Source organism: Lynx canadensis, chromosome F2 (assembly GCF_007474595.2).
Source record: "Lynx canadensis isolate LIC74 chromosome F2, mLynCan4.pri.v2, whole genome shotgun sequence".
Taxonomy (NCBI): Eukaryota; Metazoa; Chordata; class Mammalia; order Carnivora; family Felidae; genus Lynx; species Lynx canadensis.
In genome coordinates, this window is record NC_044320.2 from 32,488,717 (window position 1) to 32,516,120 (window position 27,404).

The 27,404-nt window shown below is 37.3% G+C and overlaps 1 protein-coding gene across 2 annotated transcripts in view; it reads right to left on the reverse strand.

Annotated features, from left to right (window-relative positions):
* The window catches only part of ZFPM2 (zinc finger protein, FOG family member 2), a 470,612-nt gene that overhangs the window by 325,519 nt on the left and 117,689 nt on the right, over window positions 1–27,404 (reverse strand). For both annotated transcript variants that reach the window (XM_030304303.1, XM_030304302.1), the window contains one exon: window positions 23,430–23,531. In XM_030304303.1, the coding sequence (XP_030160163.1) occupies window positions 23,430–23,531 (102 nt within the window). The remainder of the gene's footprint in view (window positions 1–23,429; window positions 23,532–27,404) is intronic.

Below are 27,404 nucleotides of genomic sequence, written 5' to 3' on the forward strand. Positions count from 1 at the left end.
TCATGGTTCATGGGTTCAAGCCCCGCGTCAGGCTCTGTGCTGACAGCTCAGAGCCTGGAGCCTGCTTCAGATTTTCTGTCTCCCTGTCTCTCTGCCCCTCCCCTGCTCACACACACACACTCTCTCTCTCAAAAATAAATAATAAGTATTAAAAAAGTTTAAAAAATAAAATGTCTTGATATATTTGATGGTGAGTCAATGGACTGTAAGCAACTCATAGTGGAGAGCAAGATCCATGAAACTAGCGATTGTTTCTATTTTGCTGACCAAGCTATTCTCACTGCTCAGCTGGAATTCCCATTACACATACAGAAATTCAGTAAATATTTTACTAACCCACTGGACTTAACATTTTTTATTTTACTTATTTAGTTTTTATTTGAGAGGAAGGGGGGGCAGAGAGGGAGAGAGAGAATCTAAAGTAGACTCCACGTTCAGCATGGAGCCCAACATGGCACTCGATCCCACAATCCTGGGGTCACGACCTAAGAAGAAATCGGGAGTTGGACACTTAACCGACTAAGCCACCCATGCACCCCATGGGCTTAACATTTTTTAAAAATTTTTTTTTCAACGTTTTTTATTTATTTTTGGGACAGAGAGAGACAGAGCATGAACGGGGGAGGGGCAGAGAGAGAGGGAGACACAGAATCGGAAACAGGCTCCAGGCTCCGAGCCATCAGCCCAGAGCCCGACGCGGGGCTCGAACTCACGGACCGCAAGATCGTGACCTGGCTGAAGTCGGACGCTTAACCGACTGCGCCACCCAGGCGCCCCGGGCTTAACATTTTTTAAAAGCCAGTGAGAACCAGTAGTCTTTGGGATGATAATATAAACAACAGTAATTCAAGAATGGAGTACTTCTATGTGGGGGCATATACAAATCAGGCTTCCTTTTATTTAAGCCATGCTTTGAGTATAATTCGTAGCTTTATTATCCCCATTTGCTATGAGAAAATTGAGGATGAGAGGCATGAAGTAACTTAGCAAAAATCACTCTCATGCCAAGATTCTTATTTTTCACGTTGGCAAAAGAGTTCTTTAAGGATGAGGAATATATTTAGGAATCATCAGGCTTAAGGTCAGAGTTCTCTGCCCAAACTTGCTGTCATCTGTCTTTAATGGTAAAGGTGTCAGGGGGGCGCCTGGGTGGCTCAGTCGGTTAAGCCTCTGACTTCTGCTCAGGTCATCTTCTCCCGGTCCGTGAGTTCAAGGCCGCGTCAGGCTCTGTGCTGACGGCTCAGAGCCTGGAGCCTGCTTCGGATTCTGTGTCTCCCTCTCTCTCTGGCCCTTTGCCTCTCGACCTCTGTCTCTCTCTCTCTCAAAAGTAAAATAAAAAAAAAAATTAAAAATTTTTTTTTAAAAATGGTAAAGGTGTCGGATAGTGTCTCCTGCAGTTCTCCATCTAACCACACCTGCATCATGGTTGGGAGGAAATAGCATTTCACCTGACCTGTTTAAATTTTTTTTTTTCAACGTTTATTTATTTTTGGGACAGAGAGAGACAGAGCATGAACGGGGGAGGGGCAGAGAGAGAGGGAGACACAGAATCAGAAACAGGCTCCAGGCTCCGAGCCATCAGCCCAGAGCCTGACGCGGGGCTCGAACTCACGGACCGCGAGATCGTGACCTGGCTGAAGTCGGATGCTTAACCGACTGCGCCACCCAGGCGCCCCTCACCTGACCTGTTTAATGTGCACGGCACATCTATGAGGTAGGCACCACTTCCGTGAGGAAACCAAAATTCAGAGCTGGTAGGAAATTTTCGAAAGTCATTCAACTAATAAGTAATGGAACATTGAGCCAGGATTTGAACCCAGTTTTTGTACGGATAAACATTCTAGGCTTTTCTTTTTCCATCCTATTATAATTTCAGAATTTTTGTTTGATGCTGGACTCATCAATAGCCATGTGGTCTCCTGTACTCTTAGAACAAAAAACTTCCTCCAAGTAAGAGTATAAGGCAACTTAAAAAAATAATTTCATTTGGCATTTATTCTCAAGTATGTAATTATATGTAGGGTAAAATGATATCACTTTAAAAGACAACAACAAAAAAATTAGAGTTACAATCTAAAGTAATGACATTTCAGTATGGGTAACCTGGTCAGATGATGAACTCCTTCTGTGTTTTATAAACCTTCCACGGTGTAAAAAAGCCTATGAAAATAATAATGAGAAAAAGGGTTTTGTGTATATGTAAATAGAAAGGCACAATGAAAAATGGAAATAAAGTAACCAAATTATTCATTGGTTAAATATATAAGACCAGCTTTAGAACATTACTGACATCCAAAACATAAAAATGTGTAGGAAACCATAAAATTGACTAATAATTAGCTGATAGCTTATAGAAATTGTCTTAATTTATATTTTTATTGTTGTTTAAAACAGTTTTGAGAGTATTCAATATGCATTCATTAAAAGGGTTTAATCCTATAATTTCTTACCATTTTCTCCAATAACACATGAATATGATTTTAAAATAATGTTTTACAGATGAGAAATGATGTTTTCCACAGATGAGAAAAGATGTTATAGCTAACACATCTGTACTCTCATAAAAATAGAAATTAGTTTGGCAAAGAAAATGCATTCATATTAAAATATTACGAATTAAATGTAATGTCATAAAACCTCTACCTAAGAAAGCCATGAAGTTAAACCATTCATCACACATATTTAATGAGGCATTGTCTTTAATACTGGCTATTCCCTACAAAAGAAGACATACAGCAAAAAGTCTTCATTCTTAAAACACCCTTGCCTGAATGTTTAGGCAAATGTACTTGAATTAGAAAAAAATTTATTAAATTATTGTAATAATTTTATTCAGACTTTGTCTATCCCAAAGCAATTTTCCTTTAAGAAGTCACTACCAACTTCTTAAGCAATGCATAAATATTTATTATCAAATATTTGGATCAATATTTTATTTCCTAATACAAAGGTTTTTAAAATTCAAAACGAGATGGCTAGCTCAATCCCACACATCCTAAATCTTAAAACTGCCATTGCAATAGAAATGCCAAATGCCTTCCTGAAGCATCTATTTTAAACCTCCCCAAGTGAAATTCCAACCGCTGTATCCAGTGTCACAAAAAAGCATTTGCAAATAGTTAGCTTTTCAACTGTATAATTCAACTCTTTATGTCAACTACATAGTTCAACTAGGTGTATCAAATATATATTTTAAATGGATAATATAAAATATAGAAGTATAATTTCTACAAATACAGCTTTAGTATTTGTTGGCTTTGCATTTTTCGTGATTTAAAAATAAGAAACAATTTTTTATTTTTTGAAAAGTAAATAGAGGCATCTAAAAATAAAGATGCATAGAAACTATGCTTCCCTTTTTCCTGTAGCATATAATATACAGATAGATATAGAGGTAGTTATATAGTTCTACACTAAATTGGTCCAAAACACTTGTGATTGGGGCTAAGTTAATTGGCCATCTCATTTTTTAACTAATTTCAATTGTTTTATAATTCTGTTTTATAATAATGTTTATTTTATAATGTCTTGGGGACATTAGAAAATCAAACAAATCCACATGTACGGATGTAGGCTCACTTTTTTACACCCTCTGAAAGTCAAGATATTTTTGCTGCTTCTGCAGATAAATGTGTCTTCCACAAACAAGTTGTTTTTCAGTCACCCTTACCTACAGTTGATATCCCTCTGGTATATGCGATGAAAGGAAAATTTTCCTCAAGGAGAAAAATAAAGAACGGTAGGTAATTCAATTACAGAATTTCCCACTGATATCTGTGATATGGTTCAGTAAATGTCTTTTCTCCACCCTCCAAAAGAAAGGGTTAATCATATAAATACTTTTGAGCATTTTCAACCCAATTACAAATAGCACCAAAAGTCCCTTTTAATATGGAGCTCCAGAGGAAGAATTCCCTTACACGTGCCCTCCTCCAGCTTTCCTCCCCCAAAATGGTATCTTCAGTAGAGCTGGAACCTCTATGGATCACAATATTGTTTGCCCAGGATGACCAATCTCTGAGGCAGGCTTTTTTTTCCCCCCTTCAAGATACTTCCTGTTAACAGCTTGAGGGCGTTCAATCAGCACTGCTTTGATCTCGGCTGGAACTATAATTATTTAACATTGTTACATGGATTTCTATAATCCACCCCACCATTAAATCCCTTTTACGCCCTCATCTTCTGAGGCCTAATCTGCATCTGTACACTTAGTTTGTCTTCTCTGCTGGTCTCCTCATGAGCCTGCATTCTCCAACATTCCGACTGATGGTTTCCTCTCTCTCTTTTCCCCTCTAATGAAATCATTTTCTTACAAATTGAAAACGGCAAAAACATCTCCTGCATTTGGTCTATTTTTAAGAACTTTCTATTGAATACCAGTATCATCCACCATTCAACGCAAGTTTTATTTTTTCCACTTTTATGGAATTCATTTACTCAGTGGAGGTTTCATTAAAATAATGATAAGCAAGTATTTGATTTTTTTCTTTAAAAAGGAATTTTTATAAAAGCCTATACAATAGAAAGTAGCCAACGCTGTGACTTTTTGAAAACACAAGAGGAAGGATTTGGTAACATTTTGCACTTCCTTATTTCTTCTTCAGAGAGTGAACTGAGCAGTTCTGGATGGGCCTTAAGATGGAAATATACAAAACCGATTGAGAATAGAGATCTCACGAGAGCAGCTCAGTAAGAATGTCCGAGGAAGTCTGTGAAGTAAGTCCCAAAAAGAAAAGGGGAGAAGGCAATTTTGAAAAGCTGTAAGGCCCTCCAAAAACCAGAGAACAGTACAGAGAAGAAAGCCCAGGAGAGAACTGGGGATTTGGGGCCCTTTTCCAGCAACTATATTATATTCTCAGGTTGGGATGGCCATGTAATTTACAGTGTCCCTACTTCTATTGATTTCCCATCCATATTTTCTTCTATCTACTTTAATACTTTATTCTATGATTTTATATTTTATGTTTTTTATAAGGCACCCCAAATCCTTTGTGGAATGAGATTGGACAAAAGGCTTTTTTAAGTAACTCTTTAAAAACCTAAAATAGTTTTTAGCACTTCAATTTCTGTTGGAAGTTATATTCTAACTTTTTATAATGTTCATTTTATTTTTGAGAGAGAGAGAGAGACAGACAGACAGACCTCAAACAGGGAAGGGTCAGAGAGAAAGGGAGACAGAGGATTGAAGCAGGCTCCTGCCTCCAAACCATCAGCACAGACCCCGACTCAGGACTCGAGCCCATGAGCCATGAGATCATGACCTGAGCCAAACACTTAACCGACTGAGCCACCCAGGTGCTCCTGAAAGTTCTATTCTAATCAGGGATGTTGAATTCTAGGAAAGACCCTGATTTTCTAAACAAAATAGATACAAAATCACTCGGTATTTCTCTGGAAATCTAATGGAGGAAAATGACATAAGGTTGAAGCAAGATTTAAGACACGAGAAAATCTGGCTATAAAATCACAATGATGTCATGCTCCCATCACTTCTATAGTACTTAATGCTGTGCCAGATACTCTTCTCAGTGCTTCATTCATGTAATGTTCACAAAACCCTGTGAATCAGGTACACGGCACTCCTATTTTACAGATGAGAAAGTTGAGGGGCAAGAAGATGATCTGGGGCAAGTAATTTGTTCAAATGGACTGAGCTGTTAAGCTGTTAAAGCAAAATTTGAAAGCACTTTTCATCTCCGATTGTGTCTCCATTACTCCACCACCCTCCCTATAGGTTTGACTTTACTAGCAACAGAAGACTAGGTAAGCAACCTAACTACTTACGACTTCACATCTTCACCTATAACACAGGGGTAACCTATCAGGCATGTTGTCAGAATTAAAGGAGATAATAAATAAAATCACTCTTGTAGTGCTTACAAAAAGGAGTGTCCTCTGGAGGGCTGTCGCCAGCATTAAGATTGTCACTCTCAATGGGAGTCCTGGCTGAGTCATTCCCCCACTATGTTATTAAGGTTTTGAAGCCTCAATTCCTCAGCTGTAAAATGAAGCACAGTGAGTAGAGTCAAAGGGCTCAATTGATTCTACTGGCTATTGAATCGTGGCTGTGACGATTATTATGTGTTTTCCAGGACAAAGCCAGATAAATGGTGGAATTACACCTAGTAACCAAAAAGTTTTACACTAGAAAGGAAGCCTTCAAATTCACACACAAATACATATTATATACCCATATATTTATCCATATATATATGTCCATATATATTCATATATACATCCATATATATCCATATATACATCCATATATACACCCCTATATATATCCATATATATATATATGGGTCCATATATATCCATATATATATGTCCATATATATATATATATATATCCATATATATATGCGCATACACAAATTAAACTTAATAAAAGGTTTTAATGGAAAAATAAAGCATATTTTCCTTGTTTGTATTTTAGCAAAGGAAAAAGACAGACCCCCAGTTAGATGAAAGGATGTCAAAATATGGTAGCAAACAACAGGTGCCTTAATCAAAAAGGAGGAATTGTATGGAAAATAAAGAGGATGCGATGATAAGCACAATTTCTGGAGTGAAGCTGCTTCATTTCAATTTCATGATTGTTTGCTTTGTGACCTTAGACAACATAGCTAACATTCCTGTGCCTCAGCTTTCTTATTAGTCAAGAGAGAAATAATATTCCTAGAGTTGTCATGAGGGAAAACTATGAGAATCTGTTTGCTTTTATATTCTTTGTGCCTATACCAGTAACTGGCACACAGTAAACTCTCAATAAATATTAGGTACCAGAGATGTGAATGCAAAGGAGGAAACTAAAAAGTTCACAGGAGAGGAAAATATTGCTCAGAACAGACTTTTATTATTTCAACATTAATTCTAGGTAGTAGTTTTGATTTTTATTAGTGTAAGAGAAGAGCACTCTGGAAAAGAAATACTTTAGGTCATCTTATTTTCTGATTTTACTTTTATCAGTATTTTAATTCTTTGTTTTAGGATTTCTTAAGATGAATGTCAATGAGCCCAATGGAGGAACTGTCTTGAATTATATAAATTTAATAATATTAAATACCCAAAGGGAATCAGAAGTATTATTAATTTCATGTGCTTTTAAACCATAGTTGAGGTATTTCATGCATTTTGTAATAGTTATATATAATGCCATCTTCATTCTACTTTATTAAAATATTTGATAACTATTTTTTTCATTTTATTATGTTTACCTCTAAAAGTAAAAAAAAAAAAAAAAAGTAAAATCCAGAAAGCTGAGTTAACAACCTCTTCTTTAATTTTTAAATGTGCTAAAATAATCTACTATATATTAATCATTAATTATTAGCATGAAATGTTAGCCTTAAGTTATAGGAGTTCTTAAAATAATTCACTTCCATTTTTCCAGACAGAAAAGCCTATTTTATAGGAAATTAATTTTGCCACATAATTGTAATTAAGATTTTTAATGAACAATTTGTACTTTTCAAAAATATGCACTTGTTCTTTAAAAATCAAACAATTTTTTACTTTAATACACACTAATATGTCAAAAATGTGACAAAAATGCATGATGTGTAACTGAATGCTTCTTAAAATCTCACACTTCTCTTCAAATGTAATCTAAAATGTAAGCATAATTGTTAAATCTAATAAATTACAACAGTTAAAATATTTTTTATAATGAATAAAAAGTGGGGCGCCTGGTTGGCTCAGTCGGTTGGGCGGCCGACTTCGGCTCAGGTCAAGATCTCGCAGTCCGTGAGTTTGAGCCCCGCGTCGGGCTCTGTGCTGACTGCTCAGAGCCTGGAGCCTGTTTCAGATTCTGTGTCTCCCTCTCTCTGACCCTCCCCCGTTCATGCTCTGTCTCTCTCTGTCTCAAAAGTAAATAAACGTTAAAAAAATTTTTTTTTAAAAATATAATGAATAAAAAGCATTTTATTTGTCCTGACAGACTAAAAATAAAGGTTCATTTTTGTTCATGCAACCATTAGAAAACTCTTGCTTTTACACTGCTCAAAAAACTGTGTGTATGTATGCATGTGTGTATGTGTGCGTATGAGTGCGTGTGGGCGTGTGCATGTATGTGTGTGTGTGTGTGTGTGTGTGTGTGTGTGTCACAAGGATGAGAGCAGAGACTCCACAATCAAGCTGTTTCTGGCTTGCTCCCAGCATCACTTCCAGATCACTGCTTTCCTGTGCTTGGGATTTGGGTGAGAAAACCTTCCTTCCTCCTTCACCACTTCTAACCCATCTTCACAGTGACCACAAATACTTACGAACACTGTCAACGACTTTTATTTTGCCTAAGTCTCTACTGTGTCCTGATCAGAACTACTACAGAACTACTACAGAGCTATTGCCCAGATGTCTAATGTCAGTCCCTGTCTCACTCCTAACCACAGTTCACCCTCCATATTAATGCCGAGTAGGTTTTACTCTGCTTGGAATGCTAGAATATCTTTTCTCTTCTTCTCTTTTTACATCTCTGAAATGTCTCTATGCTCACAAAGTAAAGAGGCCTTAGGTGGCCTCCCAAAGCAAACACACAGGTCTCTTTTTCTGGGCTTGCTTCATATTCTTCAATGACTTATGTTACCCTCATTCATCAGCTTGGGGTAAAATTTCGGTTACCAAGACGTTAAGCCTCTCCCTCTTGAGACCTTTTTCTTTATCCCTCCTCCCCAGTTCTCTAAGAATCCCCACCCCAAGAGTGAGCCCCACTTCAAAATTCCAATATGATCAGTTAAGCTACTGGAGCCCGTTTTGCTCTTGATTCCTTGGTGTCATTATTGAAAACCATTCCTGCACTGGACAGTGGAATCTCCTTCTCTACCAAGGTGACAGCCAAGTGGGCTCATCTCTTGTACTCTCTGCCACAGCGCCCCCCCCCCACCACCCCCCCTCCCTTAGGCTTCAGGGTTCAGTTTATTTAGTTCACACTCACATCTCAGATCAGCCATTCTTCCCCAGAGCAGGACCCTAGGACACATTGTCTGGTCACACAAGGAGTTCCAGATTTAAGAACAAAGAGTGAGAAAAACAAGTCCTTGTTTTTCTTAAAACAAGTAAAACCTCAGCCCTTACTGTTGAGTCCTGGCTTTGCTTGTTTTCCAGAAAGCTGTCCTTGGTATACTTTCCCTGCTAGCTGACTTTGGTTAAGGCCATCCAATCCAACCTGGTATTGACTGAACTGTGTCCCTCCCACGATTATAGGTTGAAGCTCTAACTCCCAAAGTGACTGTATTGAGAGACAGAACCTTTACAGAGTCAATAAAGCTTAAGTAAGGCCATGAGGCTGGAGCCCTAATTCAATAGGACTGATGTCTGTAAAAGAGGAAGAGACATCAGGAGTATGCACACACAGAGGAAAAGCCCTGTAAGGACAGAGTGACACAGTGGCCATCTAATCTACAAGCCAAGAAGAGAAGTCTCACCAGAAACCAACCCTGTGGACACTTTGATCTTGGACTTCCAGCCTTCAGAACCATGAAGAAAAATAAACTTCGGCCGTTTAAGCCAACCAACCTGTGGTGTTCTGTTATGGCAGCAGAGCGAGCAGTGAAATCTGGTTGACTGCCCCACAGAAAGCAATACGTACGCAAATCAGTCCTCCATCGTGTCCCAACCACCTCTCTCCAGAGCTGTGAGATCTCCAAGACAGAGGGTGTTCATGGCAAAGTGACAAAAAGGTCTGAAAAGACCCTGGTTCTCATTTCCCTGATATTCCCATAATTAAGAAGGACCACTCAAGTGACTTCTTTTACAAAGAGAAAGCAATTTTAAGTAAACTTACTCTGTCCGGCTACAATAGTAAAAATGGCAGGCATGAATTTTTTAAAATTTTATTTCAGTTATCACCTTATCTAACCACTATTGCATTAGTCACATTACAATAATTCTTGTTTATATCCCGAATGTCTTCCTTTTATTCAATTTTCAGGGTGGGGCTCCTGGGTGGCTCAGTTACTTTGGCTCAGTTCATGATCTCATTGTTTTTGAGTTCGAGCCCCATGTCGGGCTCTGTGCTGTCAGTGCAGAGCCTCCTTTGGATCTTCTGTCTCCCCCTCTCTTTGTCCCTCTCTTGCTCACGCGCTCTCTCTCTCGAAAATAAATAAACATTAAAAAATTTTTTTTCAGTTGACTGAAGAAGATGGTAACCTTCTTAGGAAACATCTAATTTAAAAGAAAAAATGGGTAGAGGAAACAGAGAGCAAATACTGTGATGACAGAAAATGTTTTCTTCTTTCCTCTTTTCTTTAAGGTTGCTTGTATTTGCCTTTTTATAGAAAACATATTGAGATACCATAAAGTTAAATAATGCACGGCTTATTAAAAACACTGAAAATAAGTGCTGTCAATCTCAGATACACAGTCACCTTGATATTCTCTGTCTGGCTTACATTCTATTTGGTTCTATAAGACATACCATGTTTCCATCCCTATTAGAATACGCTCATGCATTTGTTCTTTTTGTTTTATTTTACATTATTTAAGTTTTTTTAACATTTATTTATTTATGAGAGACAGAGACAGACAGAGTATGAGGAAGGGAGAAGCAGAGAGAGAGAGGAAGACACAGAATCTGAAGCAGGCTCCAGGCTCCGAGCTGTTAGCACAGAGCCCGATGTGGGACTGGAACTCATGAACAGCGAGATCATGACCTGAGCCAAAGATGGATGCTTAACGGACTGAGCCACCCTGGACGCCCCATACGTTATTAACACAGTGTTCAAAAATGTATCAGTCTTGACTTTCATATTAATTATTTGTATTCCTATAAATAATATGTACTTAATAAATAATAATAAAATCCCTCCCTTCCTTTTTATTATATTTAATTATCTTGAATTAATTAATTAATTAATTAACATGAAAAAGGTTAATAGGAGGGAAAATCCAAAGAACCTGTCAAAACTCCATTCAATCAGGAAGGCCTATGATTGATTTCACACAAGGTGTCGGGTGAAATGAATGTCATGCTTCTCGTTCCCTCAAGAGTTTCTGTCCTGAAAACTCGAAGGAAAAAAAAAAACCAACAGTCTTTGATTCTCTGTATATTTACCCAAATGTAAACTTAGGTTTAACACCCAACATGTTATTTTCATTACTTTCCTCTGTGTGACAATGTATTGAATAAGAAAGCTTTTTTTAAAACATGCAGCACTTTGAGATTTTCTTTTATGTTACCCTACACTAAGGGCCACAGGAAATCTGCCTAATCTCTACTATTTGCAAGAAGCTCAGGTTCTCCCTCCTGAGCCTTCCTTTCTTATTCCCCCCAAACTCTCTAAGAACTTCCAAGAGCTAACCCCATTTCCAAATAGAAGGCAAGGCCAGTTAGGCCACTACAGACTCTGCTTTGCTTTGATTTCCAGGCAACCACCTAAATTACAGTTAGGTTTCTTTATGGATTTCATTGCTGATTTTTTTTTAGGTTTATTTATTTATTTTGACAGAGAGAGAGAGAGAGAGAGAGAGAGAGAGGATGAGCAGGGGAGGGGCAGAGAGAAAGAGAGGGTGAGAGAGAATCCCAAGCGGGCTCCACACTCTCAGCGCAGAGCCAATGCAGGACTGGAACCCACAAACCGCGAGATCGTGATCTGCGCTGAAACCAAGAGTTGGATGCTTCACCGACTGAGCCACCCAGGCGCCCCAGATTGCTGAACTTTTACCAAACTCTTTCATTGTTGTTTTAAAAATTCACAGAGGTAACAGATCTTCAAAAGATAGCCTCTTGTCTAAGTCTGGATTCCCATCTGTCAGGTGAAGATATTACAGCTTCTGTTGTGTTTCAGAGAGCCCCTCCATCCCTCAGAGTGACAGGAAAGATCATGGCGTCTAAGGTAACAATGGCAGGATGGGCAGGTCTAACTGGAAAGAGGAAGCTTCTAGACAGGCAAAATGGCAGCAAGTTCACCACACATGCAAAACCAAACACTTTCTATGTATGAATAACAACTCAGAGCGTCTCCAATGTGAATTTATCACTCTGCCCTTGGGAACACTTGAAGGGATCGTTATTATGTGTGTTACTCATCAGCACTAAGCCTCACCACCAGCACCGGCTTCCCTTCTCCTTCTGTGAAAACTGATCCCTTGGCCATCATCTCACCACCACTTTCCAATAGATGACCTTCCTCTCTCTTTGCTACCACTGCACACTGTTCATGGCTCTACAGTGGAATCAACAGCAATGTATTTTAATTATCTCATCATTTATCTGTCTGCTGCTATGTACTATGAGCTTTTGGAAGGCAGTCTGAGTCCAAGTGATCCTTTTATCTTTAGAGTCTGGCACAGCTATTCTTTCAATAAATGTTTGAACTAATTAAATTAATTCAATGTGGGCCTGGGTCTACAAAGGTGCAAGGGAAGAAGAACAAGATCAGGCAAGCTTATGCAAGTTATATTCATGAGTGAATAAGTTGCAACTCCCAGTATCAATCTCACAAGCGAGTGTAGGAGTTTATTATGAAGACAGAATAATTCCCGGGGTCCAAATGTGCTCCTGACTAAAACAACAGAATATTGGCTATTACAAGTGTGTATACTGGAAAGAATGGAAAGCATGTTTCTAACCCATATCAAATTTAGAATACATTACTATATATTATTAAATTTAACATATCAATTACATTAAAAGTGATGAACCTCAAAAAAAAAAAAAAACCACATAAGCTACTTGGTAAACTGGTTACTAGGGGATAAAAGTTGAAACCACAAAATTTAAAAGAAATGACAAAAATGTATACTGTAAAGTCTGAAGATATGGTAGGGTCACGCAAAAAAAAAAAACACTAAAATAATCTATCAGTTAACGGATAGTGGATTCAGAATAGGTTAATGTGGGAACATAAATTTCTCTGAAGGCATATTCTTAAATTTGGAGCTTGAAAGATTCTTAGGTAAAAATAAGAGTTAAACAGTAATAATTTTTCAATAAACAGTTTCACAGAAACCCAAATATGTTATATCTTTATTTACTAAGAACGCTCAAGAATAGTTGTTTGCAATAGCTGAGTCCATTTGTTCACCTTTCCCTCCCACTACAACTTACCACAGTCTGGTTTCTGCTACCGGAGCTCTACTGAAATAATTCTAGTTAAAATCACTAATATCTGCATGTCGCTAAACTCAAGGAGAGTCTTTAAATCTCCGTCTTGACCTCCCCGCAGCAGTTAACCCAGGCGTGACTCCGTCCTCCTTAAAAACGATTACATTCTCCTGGTTTTCTCCATCTTGTCTGGCTACTCCTTATCAGTCTCCTTTGATGACACTTCTTTCCCTAACCTCCAGTGAGAGATAGGAGTTTTTCGAGATTCATGTCCAAGCCTTCTTATATTTATTCCCACCCCAGGCAATTTCATCTACTCCCATGAGTTCCACCAGCATGCATACATTGCTGACTTTCCAATTTCTATCTCTAGACCAGACCTCTCACCAAGCTCCTGGCCTATATGACCAACGTTCTACTCAACAGCTCCCCTTGGATGTCTCGCAAAACCTGCAAATGACATATTAAAAATCCAGCTTGGGGCACCTGGATGGCTCAGTCAGTTAGGCATCCGACTTCGGCTCAGGTCATGTTTTCAGGGTTCGTGGTTCGAGCCCCGTGTCAGGCTCTGTGCTGACAGCTCAGAGCCTGGAGCTTGCTTCAGATTCTGTGTCTCCCTCTCTCTGGCCCTCCCCCACTCCCTCTCTGTCTCACTCTCTCTTTCAAAAATAAAGAAACGTTAAAAAAAATCCAACTTATCTTTCCCCCTAAACATGCTTGTCCTTCGGTTTTCCTTACCTCAGTGAATGGGAATGAAATATTTGAAGTTGAGCAAGCCACTTTCAATCACACCCTCACATATATCCAGCACTCTCTATAAACACTTTCATCTCTTGATAACACTCCTGCATTTTTATTGACTTTCTTCTATCCATTCTCCACAGAGCAGTCAGAGCAGTTTGTATTTAATGCAAATATGAGCATGTGGCTTATATGTAGAACATGTCTTCAGAGTGATCTTCAAGTTAAATTCAATAACGGTACTGTGGACTACAAGGCCCTGAATCACTGAGCTCTTCATTTAAGAGCCTCATCTTATAACACTCTCTATTCTTTATTCTGAAATTGGTAAAGAATGAGAAAGAATTAAGCACATATCCTCCCTTCCCTCTAAGAACAGAATTTAGGGGCAAGCAGTGGATGTTGGAAAAACCTCCAGAAGATAATAATATCAGCTAATAATACAGAAGGGAGGATAAAATGTAAAAGTCACAATTGTGCAAGCCCTAATGATATAATGGAACCTCATAATAATCATCAGGTGAAAAGTTGAATGGGAAATTTCATAATGGATGGATCAAGTTGAAAACAGGTGAACCCTCTGATACACTGTAATATAACTACAGGTGGGACATCCCATCTTTATGTAATATACACCAACACGAAGCAATAGAAAGTACCCAGCAATGTATATGTAGTCTTATTGCCTATAGTATTGAATCTGAATATATTCAAGGATCTAGATTTAACTACCAATTTATAACAAATGGGGGGATAGAGGAGCATGTTACACAACACTGCTAGCATGTAATCTACCTAATTTAGAATGTGAACAATATTCCAGGATAAACACACCGGTTTCTCTAGCAACTAAATGGGAGGGAGGAGTTGAGGAAAGAAAGACTGCTATCAATTCTAAAGACGTGAGAATTGTATCAACTAGCATGTGGACCTTCTTCAAATTCTGGTTTGAAAAAAACAAACATAAAGACATTTCTTGAGATAAATGAGAAAATTTGAAGATGAATTTGAGTTTTATATAATATTAAGATTTACTTTTGTGCATGATAATGCTATTATTTGTGGTTATGTTTTAAATAAAAGTCCTTATTTATTACAGAGGCATACCAAAGCACATATGGGTAAAACATCATGACTTCTGTGATCTTCTGAAAGAAAGAAAGAAAGAAAGAAAGAAAGAAAGAAAGAAAGAAAGAAAACTGATGGAACCAGATTGGTAAAATTTGATAATAATTGAAGCTGGGTAATAGGTACATGGGGATCTATCATATACTTCCCTCTTATTTTATGTATATTTGAAACTTTGCATATTAAAATATAAAAATTACAAATAAAAACAAATGAAGTTAAAATATTTGTTCCTCAGATGAGTCATTACTGATTTCCACGTCTCACAATATGGTTTATGGTATCATTTATATTTCTTCTGTACAACAGCCACCACATATGCAGTAAGCACTCAAAAAATCATTATTATTACAACTTGCAGTTTCTGGGAGAGCACAGAGTCTCTGAAGTAGAGGGTGCCTTGGTGGCTCAGTCAGTTAAGCATCAGACTTCAGCTCAGGTCATGATCTCGTGCGTTGGAGCCCCACGTCAGGCTCTGTGCTGACAGCTCAGAGCCTGAAGCCTGCTTCAGATTCTGTCTCCCTCTCTCAGATCCTCCCCTGCTCACACTCTGGTGCTCTCTCTCTCTCTCCAAAATAAATAAGCATTAAAAATAATTGTTTAAAAAAATAAAAAATCTCTGAGGTAGAGACCACCCTACTTATGTACTGACACATGTCCCAGAGTCTAGCACAGAGCATTGCATGTATTTGACACTCAATATACAGTTGAATAAATAAACTTTGCCCAACTAACCAACTTATTTCATCTTGCATCATCAATCAATATTATCCTTGTAATTAGTCTTCCAGAAATCTAGTTCTAAATTTGTGGCCCATTTGTAGCAAGTATATGTGTCTGCATGCACTTGCTCTCATTTTCTAACTACCTCTATGCACATCCCTGTGCTGGTCTTTACTTATTCTTCTGAGCCCAATTAAGTCCTTTTCTGACTCAGACAAAATAACAACAAATAACTGCAAAGTTTAGTTTTTCTTTCTTTCAATTCTCCGGATATGAGAGCCAATGTTTTTAGGTATTTTTTTCCGAAAGAAATGCTGAGTCAAGAAAAAGAACCAATACCAAAAATCCTTGTCCCCAAATATTTAATGCATATGTTTTAATGAAAGAGGTTATAAAAGGGATAGCAAAGGGTTTTCTTATATGTCAATTCCCACTGGCTGGCAGTATCTTCCTGGAGTGCTTTGTGGAAGAGAATTCTAAGCTGAATTACGTCTCAGCAGGAAAGAGCATAATAATAAAAGTCCTGTTATTAACACAACTGAGGGGGGAGTAGCTAATCAAAGTAGGCAAACTGTGAAGCAGCAATACAAGCTTTATGTTTAAACTAAAAATATACAAAAGCATGTTTAATAGTAAAACTTTTGATGTAGGGCCTAGACCTTTGATTTGTACAGGGCTCACTGACGGGTGTTCTAGTAAAGTCAACAACATTCAAATGCTTCATCCACAATTTGTAGTTTGTTTCCATAGAGTGAGGATGTAAAACCACTGGATTGAAGGCCACTGGATTAAGGATATATTTTATGCAGTATGTTATAACTCAAAGATATATCTTTCCAAACAATAATCATAAGTACTTTGCCTCCAACCTACTTTTTTTTTTTTTTGGTTGGGTTTATGTGTGCCCTAATTCTACGTGAGAGTGAAAACCGGAGTAAAGAAATAAGATAAAAGGAACTTTTTTACTGAGTTTATGTGGCATTCTGTTCTACAAAGAGTAAAGCTTTCATCTTTTAATCCGATATCCACTTAACTACATTACAGAAGATTTATTTTGACCCCCTCTTGTTTCATAAGGGGCTCAAAAGTCTGTAGCAATTTTTGACACTTTGTTATACTGTGTTTCTGACTCTCCTCTCCACATGCCCGCGCATGCTTGCGCGCGCGCGCGCGCGCACACACACACACACACACACACACACACACACACACCCCTCCCTGCCTCATTTTCATACGGACACAAAGCATTGGGATAAAATGATGGTTCATTATAGTGGTACAGAGCTCTTATCTTCATCCGGCAAGAGTCATTTCCTTCCAAAGATTGAAATGCAAATGTGAAAATTAATGATAACTGCATTATCTGATAGCAGAGATAATACCAATTCACTGTCAGCGTAATACACAGTCATTCTACGATTTCCTCCGCTTCTCACAATATTCTTCTTACTGTCAGACTATATCTATGGTTAACTATGTTTCATAGGTTTCTGTTAATTTACTTCAAATGGCATTTCCCAGATCTTATATCTACCACATTTTCCCAATCAAAAAGGAAACGAAATCAGAACTGTAATCTCCAAGCCCTTCTTTGGACTAGTAAAGAGAAAGGGAAAAAAAAAAAAAAAAAACCAAAAACCCTGTATCATTAGTGTGTGCTTCTATCTCCCAGAGGTCTTCCAGCTACCATTCCACTTTATGCAAAACACTCCCATCTTCTGGGTTCAAGGCACAAAGCAGAACTAACCCCATCATCTACATGCTGAACAGCAATTGGATGAGGCAACTTATTTACAGATTTGGTGATCAATTCGGCGTACAGATTTGATGCACAGATGCAACAAGTACACAATCTGATTTTATGCTAGACATTTACTCTTGAAAACATACTTGCATTAAAATTTCCTTAACTCCATCACATTTTCAGCCCAGTTAAATAGAACATAGTTAATATAATCTGATGATGACTTTCACATAGCAAAATGATTTTGCAGAGTGAATTCACCATGCAGATGTTAAATGAAGGCGCATCGTCTGTAAGGCATTGTAATGGCTACGATGGCACAATTGCCGAAATTATATGAAAAGTAATATTAGAGCTATTTATTGAGCACTATGAAGCCTCGAGCTCCGTGTTTGACACAGAAAATCTCATTAATGAGGTAGTGATTATTATGAGCCCCATTTTATAAACAAAGAAACTGAGGCCTTGAGTTATTAACTTATTCAAAGTCACAAAATTCATGAGTGGCAGGGCCAAGATATAAATGGAAGAAATATTTTTATTTCTTCCCCACTCATTATACTACCCCCAAAATAAGTTTCCTTCTATGGAAACTCAGATTTCTATTTAACAATCTAGGAGCAAGTTGTACTGTTCTGTAATACATAATACAAAAAAAAAAATCCGAATTTTATTCTAGTAATTCATCAAATCTTCAATACAAGGTGTGATTTTCTACTTTATTTTTAAAAAGTTTTTGTAACATTTATGTATTTTTGAGAGGCAAAGAGAGACAGAGCACAAGCAGGGGAGGGGTACAGAGACAGGGAGACACAGAATCCGAAGCAGGCTCCAGACTCTGAGCTGTTAGCACAGAGCCTGACTTGAACCCACAAACCATGAGATCATGACCGGAGCCAAAGTCAAATGCTCAACCAACTAAGCCACCCAGGCGCCCTGTACTTTATTTTTATTGAAACATCTCAAGCACTTAACATGTAAATAGGAAAATAAAAGCGCATGTTTTTCTTGACAAGGGTGTGTCAAAGAATCTAAGGGACTGCTTGATCAAAATTATATCTGCGCATACTTTTATTGATATATATTTCTTGAGATACATTATTTGCACAATTTGAGTAGTGTGATATGTTCATTTACTAAAGCTCCTGGAAATTTCAATTATAGTAGTTGTAAGCCTAATGGTAGGACTTAGATACATTCAATATTAAACCAGAGAAATCAGATTATTCACTATTCCCAAGTGCAAAAGAGGTAACCATGTTTTTAACAATGTAAACTAGAGAACTGGTATTCTTAAAGTTGATATAAGATGTGACTTTTGAGGTGCTCATTTCATAGAGGTAGATGATGAATTTATAGTGATTTATCTGAATTTTCTCCCCTGAGTCTCCTTCTGAATCTAAATACAGAAGTCAGAACCCAAGACTTTGGCCATAGATTGTGGTTCTAAAGATTTCTTAAAATAAGAGAGAGCCAAAGATGTAAATCCTATTTCAAAATAAGGTCCATATTCTAACTGTTGGTTGGTGTGAGAGGTTCTATGGTAAGAGAAGACCATTAACATCATGCAAATCCCACCCTCTCCCAAGCTGTCCGCTGGACACTTTCTACACATCATTTGTTTCAAATTTCATCCACATAACAATGTTTCAAGGTAGCTATTATTATTCCCACTTTAAAGGTAAGCAAACGAAGGCCTGGGCTATTTCATATGCCTAAGGTCACAAGACTGTTAAGTGTCAGCATGTGAACTCAAACACAGATCTGACTCTAGAATTTGTTCAGTTTCTTCCGTAGTTGAAACCATTCTCTACTTTCTAGGTTCACACGCTTAAACATTAGTTGCATCAGTCACCTAAACACAATGCACAAATAATTTTAAAAGATTAAAGAAGAGACATGGCATCCAAAAGAAATATGGATGGGGGCGCCTGGGTGGCGCAGTCAGTTAAGCGTCCGACTTCAGCCAGGTCACGATCTCCCGGTCCGTGAGTTCGAGCCCCGCGTCAGGCTCTGGGCTGATGGCTCAGAGCCTGGAGCCTGTTTCCGATTCTGTGTCTCCCTCTCTCTCTGCCCCTCCCCCGTTCATGCTCTGTCTCTCTCTGTCCCAAAAAAAATAAATAAACGTTGAAAAAAAAAATAAAAAAAATAAAAAATAAAAAAATAAAACAAAAGAAATATGGATGGCATCATACTATACCTTTGGACTTCTCTCTACACCTTTCATGATTATTAGTGCATAATAATTATTTATTGAATAATTAAATGTGTAAGACTATTGGTAAACTGAAGTACTTACAAGGGTGATGACAGGAAGAAGAGTATTTATTTAGAAAGGAGAGAGAAATGATATATGAAGTACAGGCAAATGCAGATGAGGAGACAGTAGAGACCCAGTATCATATCAATTAGGTTCTCAGCAAGGTAGTATCAGGGTGATTTTTTTTAAGAGCAAGAAAGAAAAGTAAAACTTAAAAACAGTTCCTTGAGATATGGAAATAATGAGGTAATGACGTTTACATTGGCCTGAACCTTATAAGCTTAGTGTGGGTCTAGCTCTCCTTTCCAACAGAGAAAGATTCATAAAAATGTGAAGAATATTTAAGAGTCACAAATATTTAAACATTAAAAAAATTTCACCATAGAAATGTTCACAAATGTAAGATAATTTTTCTAAAGACTATTTAGGTTCCGCCTAATCATAAGAGTTAACAAAGGTGTGAGCAATTACTAAATGTACCTTTTGGTTGAATAACAAGTAAGAGAACAAAAAATTGGCACTGGGGGATTTGCATATGATAAAAATAGAACACTTCAGAAGAGTTGGTACATTACTGAAGTGAGCCATCGGGAAAGGTTGTGGAGTGGACTTCAATCAAACTCTTTAAAAAATATATATATAAATCCTGTTCTATCTTAAATAATGTCAGCTCTATGCCTCTAATTCTTTAGATCATTTTCCTTGTCTTTTGATTCTGCTCTATTTTTATTTAGAGAAAGCTGTCTATCTTAGGTTGATGCCCAGGACTGGGTGGGAGGATTTTAAAATTAGGAGACCTTAAAATCACACCTGGCTCATTACCTCACGTCTTGACCAATTATTTGCAGTTAAATTCAAAACTAGATGCTTAGTATTTTTAAAGTTGTATCAGATATACTACCGGGCTTTAAAAAAAATGCTGAGAATTTTAAATGGTTCTGCTTCAAGACTCGACAATTCAAAAGCCTTTATAATGATCAGTAATATTTTATGTGTAGGACCTAATTCTCACAGAATCCCTATGAAGTGTGAATGTCATTTTCTACATTTTACAAATGGCACTATAGGAACAGAGAAAGCAAGCAACTTGACAAAAATCACCCAGCAAATAAGTGGCAAATCCAGAATTTGAACCTTAGAATACAGAACACAACTTCTAACTGTTTGGAAACCGTCACTAAAACTTGGACAATTTTCTCCCCTTTATACACTTGGAAAGTACCAACACCGTTTTGCAAATAACAAAAATCGGGTTGAAATATTGATATAATCGCTATTATACTAGAGCAAAAGTGAAAAAACATCCCCTATACTTTGTCCTGATTGAAGGAAAAGTAATGAAATTTCTACCTTAAAATGCATATCCAACAGATATCCTTTTGTTATGAATCAACTTCATTAATTTAGGGGTTTCAAAATAATTAACCCCCTCTTTTTTGGTAAAATACCTGAAGGGAAAAATCTGTTATCAATTTTGCAACAAACAAACAAAAAAGAACTTTCTTATAGGTACATCTGCTTAGATACATACCTTTTTCCTTTAAAGTTGTTTTTTTTTTAATTTTTTTAACGTTTATTTATTTTTGAAAGAGAGAGAGACAGAGAACAACACAGCACAAGCGGCTGAGGGGCAGAGAGAGAGGAAGACAAAGAATCAGAAGCAGGCTCCAGGCTCTGAGTTGTTAGCACACAACCCAAAGCAGGGCTTGAATTCACAAACCGTGAGATCATGACCTGAGCTGAAGTTGGATGCTCAACCAACTGAGCCACCCAGGCACCCCTAAAGTTTTTACATATTCAAGTGTGCCAAAGAAAAGAGCATAAACATGTTCACTATAACAACTAAATAATAATTTCATTAAATCAGATACATAAAAGAAATTTAACTCAACAGTGAAACATCTCATCCTGGATGACACATCATTCTTTATCTTGCTCCTCTCTCTCTGTCTCTAAGTTAATAAGACAAGTTTACTTCCGGAAAAGCTTCCCGAGAAAGGCGGCACTGGGTATGCCCATGTGTTTAATAATTTACCACTGCGTGAATGTGCTTACATACTCCCAAGCCACAGGGAATACAGTGGGCCCCAGACCATCAGAAAGAAGAAAATCTGCCCCCTCCAAGTTTCCACCATCGAAAGAGCAGCCAGAATGTACACTTTGTAAGTAGGCATATCCAAAAGGCCATTACATCTAATTAATCTTAAATGTAAAAACTCTAAGCGGCACACATATGCCTAATTCCACGAATAAAAAACAGCACAATACAAACTTCATCTATCCTTTTGAAATTAAATGTAATCCGCAAGAAAAAAAAATGAAATTTCCCAAAGATTTTTTAAATTTTAATCCAAGGAATTCTTTCCTCTACCGAGAAGACAGAAACATTATGCTATAAGGGGAAAATGCCAGAAGTCTACAACTTCTTCCAAACCCTTAAAAAGTGGTATAATGGCACTTTAAATATAACACATTTTGATCCAAAATCTTGTATAACCATTATGTTGCATGTATACAGAATACAAACATTTGTGTGTATCATGAATAACATTAGAAATGACATCATAATAATCAGCTATACTGCATCTTCATTTTTGTTTGCATTATATTTTCCAGCTGCTGGTTTCAGAAAATTACCACTGGAGTCCTTCTCTTCTTCACGCACAGCAGAGAGCAATTTGCAAAGTCATGCAAGGGTGAAAATGTGATTGAAATATAGGGATCTTTCTTAATGAAAAATGTTACTGCTTTAGAAATTATGGCTAAAACTATTTCAAAACCTCGCTTATATCTTTAAGTCCTATGACATAATAGTCTCCATTTATAAATATACCATCAATTGTAAATTACTTGGCACCAAATATAAAGAGTTTTTTTTTAGTGAGTTCTTATGAGCTGTATATATTTACATAAAATTATGTTGGTGTTTAGGAGTATTTTCATCATTTTTTTTCTTGAAATGATTAAATATCAGGATTTTTAAAATCAAATTAAATTTTCATTCATGAAAATGTTGCCAAAACCTTGAATCAAATAGGAGTATCCATTAATATTTTCTAAACTTCTAAATATATATTGAGATTTAATCTACAATTTACAATATGACTAAACTAAAAATATTTCTTTATAGTATTACTGTTACTTGTTCAAATGTGTTAAAATTATTCCCAAATTGAATGTAGATATAGCATCAAGATTTTTGTTCAAAAGAAACCCAAAAAGGCAAGTAGAATGAAGTCATTCTTATGTGACTGTGGAGTGAGAAAAAAATGAAGATTTTAAGCAGAAGAAACACTGGTTTCTCTAGCTTATTTAACAGAAAGATAAAAAATCTTCTTTAGGGGCGCCTGGGTGGCGCAGTCGGTTAAGCGTCCGACTTCAGCCAGGTCACGATCTCGCGGTCCGTGAGTTCGAGCCCCGCGTCAGGCTTTGGGCTGATGGCTCAGAGCCTGGAGCCTGTTTCTGATTCTGTGTCTCCCTCTCTCTCTGCCCCTCCCCCATTCATGCTCTGTCTCTCTCTGTCCCAAAAATAAATAAACATTGAAAAAAAAAATTAAAAAAAAAAATCTTCTTTAAATAATGTTTACTTAAACTCCCATGTAACCTCCATTCACACACACAAACATATATATGTATACGTATATATATATATATATACATGTATATACATACATACATACATACGTGAGCTGAGATTGTAAGAGTTTTACAACCTAATTAAAATTTAAGAGGAAAAAAGTGAATTCCTGATAGTAGCAACAACCGGTTGAATTTTAAATTTTCTGTCCTACCTGGTCCATCCCAATCATCTGTCTCAACTCCAGGCTGGCCTGGCTTTTCTGACTGCGTGTCCCCATCTGATTCTGCTGTCTCCTGGACTCCTTCATCATCACCTGAAAACACCAACGCAGAGAGAAAAGGGGAAATAGTTAAAGCTCTCTATTTGACATTCAGATCTGGTAAAGGGATGCCCTTAGAGTATACCTAAGCATACGTTGGTTACATATATTTGTCATTATGCAAAGAAAATGACCATGATTAATCATTTTGATATCTACTGTGGATTTATAGTAAAGAAAATCAGCATTAGTCATCAGTACGTAAATACATAAATAAAGTTAACTGCTATAAACAAAAACATTTCTGTAAAAAATTCAGTGTTATTAATATTTTATATAAGAATAAAATTAAAAAAGCAGTGTGTAATTACCACTTTTAATATGGAAAACCTTAACTCTTGTATTTCCAAATAATAATTTTTATAAAGGCAAGATGCAGCAAAACAAAAACAAAGCAATTAACTGGCTTAGGGTAAGACATATTTAGGTTTGGGCCGAATTTAGATTATTTTGAAGATTCCGTCCCCCCTCCCCCCACCCAGCTTTTAGCTTGCTAAAACCTATTTTTTAAATGGGTATAAAAAGGCCATAAATAATTAGCATATGAGATGAGCCAGTGACTCAAGTCTTCACAATGCAAGAAACTATAAAGCTATACATGAGAAGTGAAGCGAGTTCACAGTTTCATGTTTTCATTTCCACGTAAGAAAAAAAATGTTATATTTTTTGAGCGAGAGTATAGTTATGGCAAAGAACATATGTTAACAAGGCAAGTGCATATCAAGAGGTCTAATTTATAAGAACCTTCACTTTAAGTAATAAAGCAACTCCTTTATAGGAAAGTAATCCATGGTAACATGGTACACACAAAAATATTGCAAAATATACCTACTATAAATGGTAATAGAGATCAGAAAACCGAATAACAAGAAAATGCGATGTCATACCAAATTTGTTCCAAAATGGATACCAAAAACATGGCAATTAAATGTTGAATCTAATAATGCTAAAAATTTTAAAGTAAATTCCTTGCCCATCTAGGCTTTCTCTGAAGTATTTTCCACATAGTTGTCCAAATCTATAATAATACTTAAGTTTTTATATGATTATAACAAAAAATACATTGAATTCTTAACATCTTTACAAGTAACACAGAAATAACAAAATTTTCAGGAAGCAATTCTTATTGCAGAGACATTAATGTGATGTTGATGAGTTTTGAACGTTAAACTCCATAAATTTTGTATTTCATTTCCATATATAGCTTCACAAAATGAATCATTTTTAAAAAGCGGAATAAAGGTAGAGAGAATGCAGAAACCCAGTGACAACTCTGTTGTCACCATTTCCATACACCGGATCATTGGCTCTGGTGGGTGACAAAGAATAAAAAAGATACCCCCACACCACCAAACCCATGTTTGGAATTGAAGGATCTTTGAAAGTTGAGTTCTCTCTTCTTTTCAGGATGACTACAATGAATAGCAAGGGAATTATTTCTATAAAATAATAGATACTGAGCATTTACCATGTTTAAGGAACTGTAGTAGATATAGCAGGATATATATGGAAAAATACAATACTTTTTTGGAAGGAGCATAAAACCCATTTAAGAGAGTAAGTTCACAAATAATGAGAGTGCAAGACAAGGTCCAAGTGCCATAAGAAAGGTACAAAGACTCAGGAGTAAGATAAGACTTTTAATCTGTGCTCCTTTTTACAGGTCACATAGAAGAACATGGACACATCAACCAATTATCTTACAAGATCAGTGGAAGAGTTCTCTCACTTCTCAGACACAAAGAGGGATGGTTCTCAGCCTGCATAGACAAGTAGGCTGTACAGCCTTTTAATATTTTCAAATGCTGTGAACCCTGAACCAAGTGCCCCTCAGCCCAACCCTCCCTGCCCCAGCCCCTGTCTAGTGTGCCCCCTCCTATCTCCCCTAATCCAGAGACTAGGGGTTTACGTCTATTCAGCAAGAGGTTTATGGCATCTGCTCTGATCGGTCAGAGCCCAAGTTGTACCAGTTGTTAAGTACTTTGAAAAGTATGCCCACATATATGTGAGTATTGAACTAAAGCTATGCAGGTAGCAGACTGGCATAACTGGACTCATTAAGTATCAGCTCTGGCAGAAAACCCTGATACTTTCTATGAGCTAGTTATTCTCGGCTTGCCCCTTCCTGATGGCCTCAATTGACTCTCTTCCCTCTATGTCCTACTTTGTACTTTGTGCCCCATGAGGCAAATTCTGTGGACCCCATCAATGGGGCTGCTTTGTTCTCTTATTCCTGGGCAGGTTCAATCAATGGGAGGCACTTACAAGATGAGAGGACCAGGGGGCAGGAAGAGAGAAGACAGGTACATGTCCTCCAACCCCATCTTTTTTAGGGTCCCCAGGTGGGAGCAATGGCTGTGTTGTACGTGGGCACTCTTTTTTTTATTTTTTTTTTCAACGTTTATTTATTTTTGGGACAGAGAGAGACAGAGCATGAACGGGGGAGGGGCAGAGAGAGAGGGAGACACAGAATCGGAAACAGGCTCCAGGCTCTGAGCCATCAGCCCAGAGCCCGACGCGGGGCTCGAACTCCCGGACCGCGAGATCGTGACCTGGCTGAAGTCGGACGCTTAACCGACTGCGCCACCCAGGCGCCCCTGTACGTGGGCACTCTTAAGCGGCTCATATGCTTCTCCCACACTCCTGCAGCACTATCACTTCCCATGACTCTTCGGATCAGGAGAGCTAACAGCTTCTCACTGTCACCCGCCATCGGTGCTCCCCATCTCTTGTTGGTTTGGTTTCCTTAACCGTCTCCATACCTTGTACACTGTCTCTTCACCAAACTGTCTTTAGCAAAATCCACTGGCCAAGTTATCAGTTTCCTTCTGGGACCCTTACTGAAGTACTCAATTTCTTCCGAACCTCCTTATGTAATTATGTTCATAGTTTTTTGTCCAGTCATGCGTAGTAAGCTTTCTTTAAACAGAGTCACTTATTGAGCACTGGGTGTTATATGTTAAGTAATGAATCACTAATTTCTACTCCTGAAACTAATTATTACATTATATGTTAACAAATTAGAATTTAAATAAAAACTTAAAAAAAGCAGACTCACTTTTTATAACATACAAACATATTTTTTTAATGAAAATTTTCTTATCACTGCTATAAAAGAAAAATCAGGATTAGATGCTCCTAATAGAAGGTAATAATGAACATAAATACAATAAAAATAAAGGTAACATTACTAACTTCTAGATATTGTGTTTATTTAGACTCTGAGTCTCTGGTCTCATTTCCCTGTGATAGAAAGGAAGAGTAACAAGTTATTTAAGTCACAGTAATATGAAGATGAAACATTTTCACTGATCCACAAAGAATACAAAAAGCTTGAAAACCTTCTCACCAAATGATTCAATGCTACTTAATACAATAATCCATGTAGCACCTTAATCTTCTGGTACCTCCAGGATACCAGACCCAATTGGGGGAAATATGACCTTTACAACACTTTATTTTTCACGGACACTGGAGCCCACAGACTGAGTGGAGGTTTAATTCAGGGGAATAACGCAGGGGAATTTACAAAGGAAAATGTCTTCCCCAACAGTGAAGAGTAAAGAATGCAACCTATAACTTTAAACGGTGTCCGTTTCTTCTAAGCACTTTTCTCATGTCTTATGAATCTTGAAACAAGGAAATCTGAGCAAGGTCGGGGGTGGGGGGAGGACTCTGGAGATGATCTGACCCAAATTAGAGAAATTTACTGATTACAAAATCGATGCACAGATAGGGTAACTTACGTATGATCTTAGAGCCACTATATTTATTTCTGCATCAGTCACCCCTCCCAAACCTTCACATGCTGGACCAATTAAGTGTTTCCCAGTCTTCACAGGGGTGACTGATGGAAGCAGCTTTTAG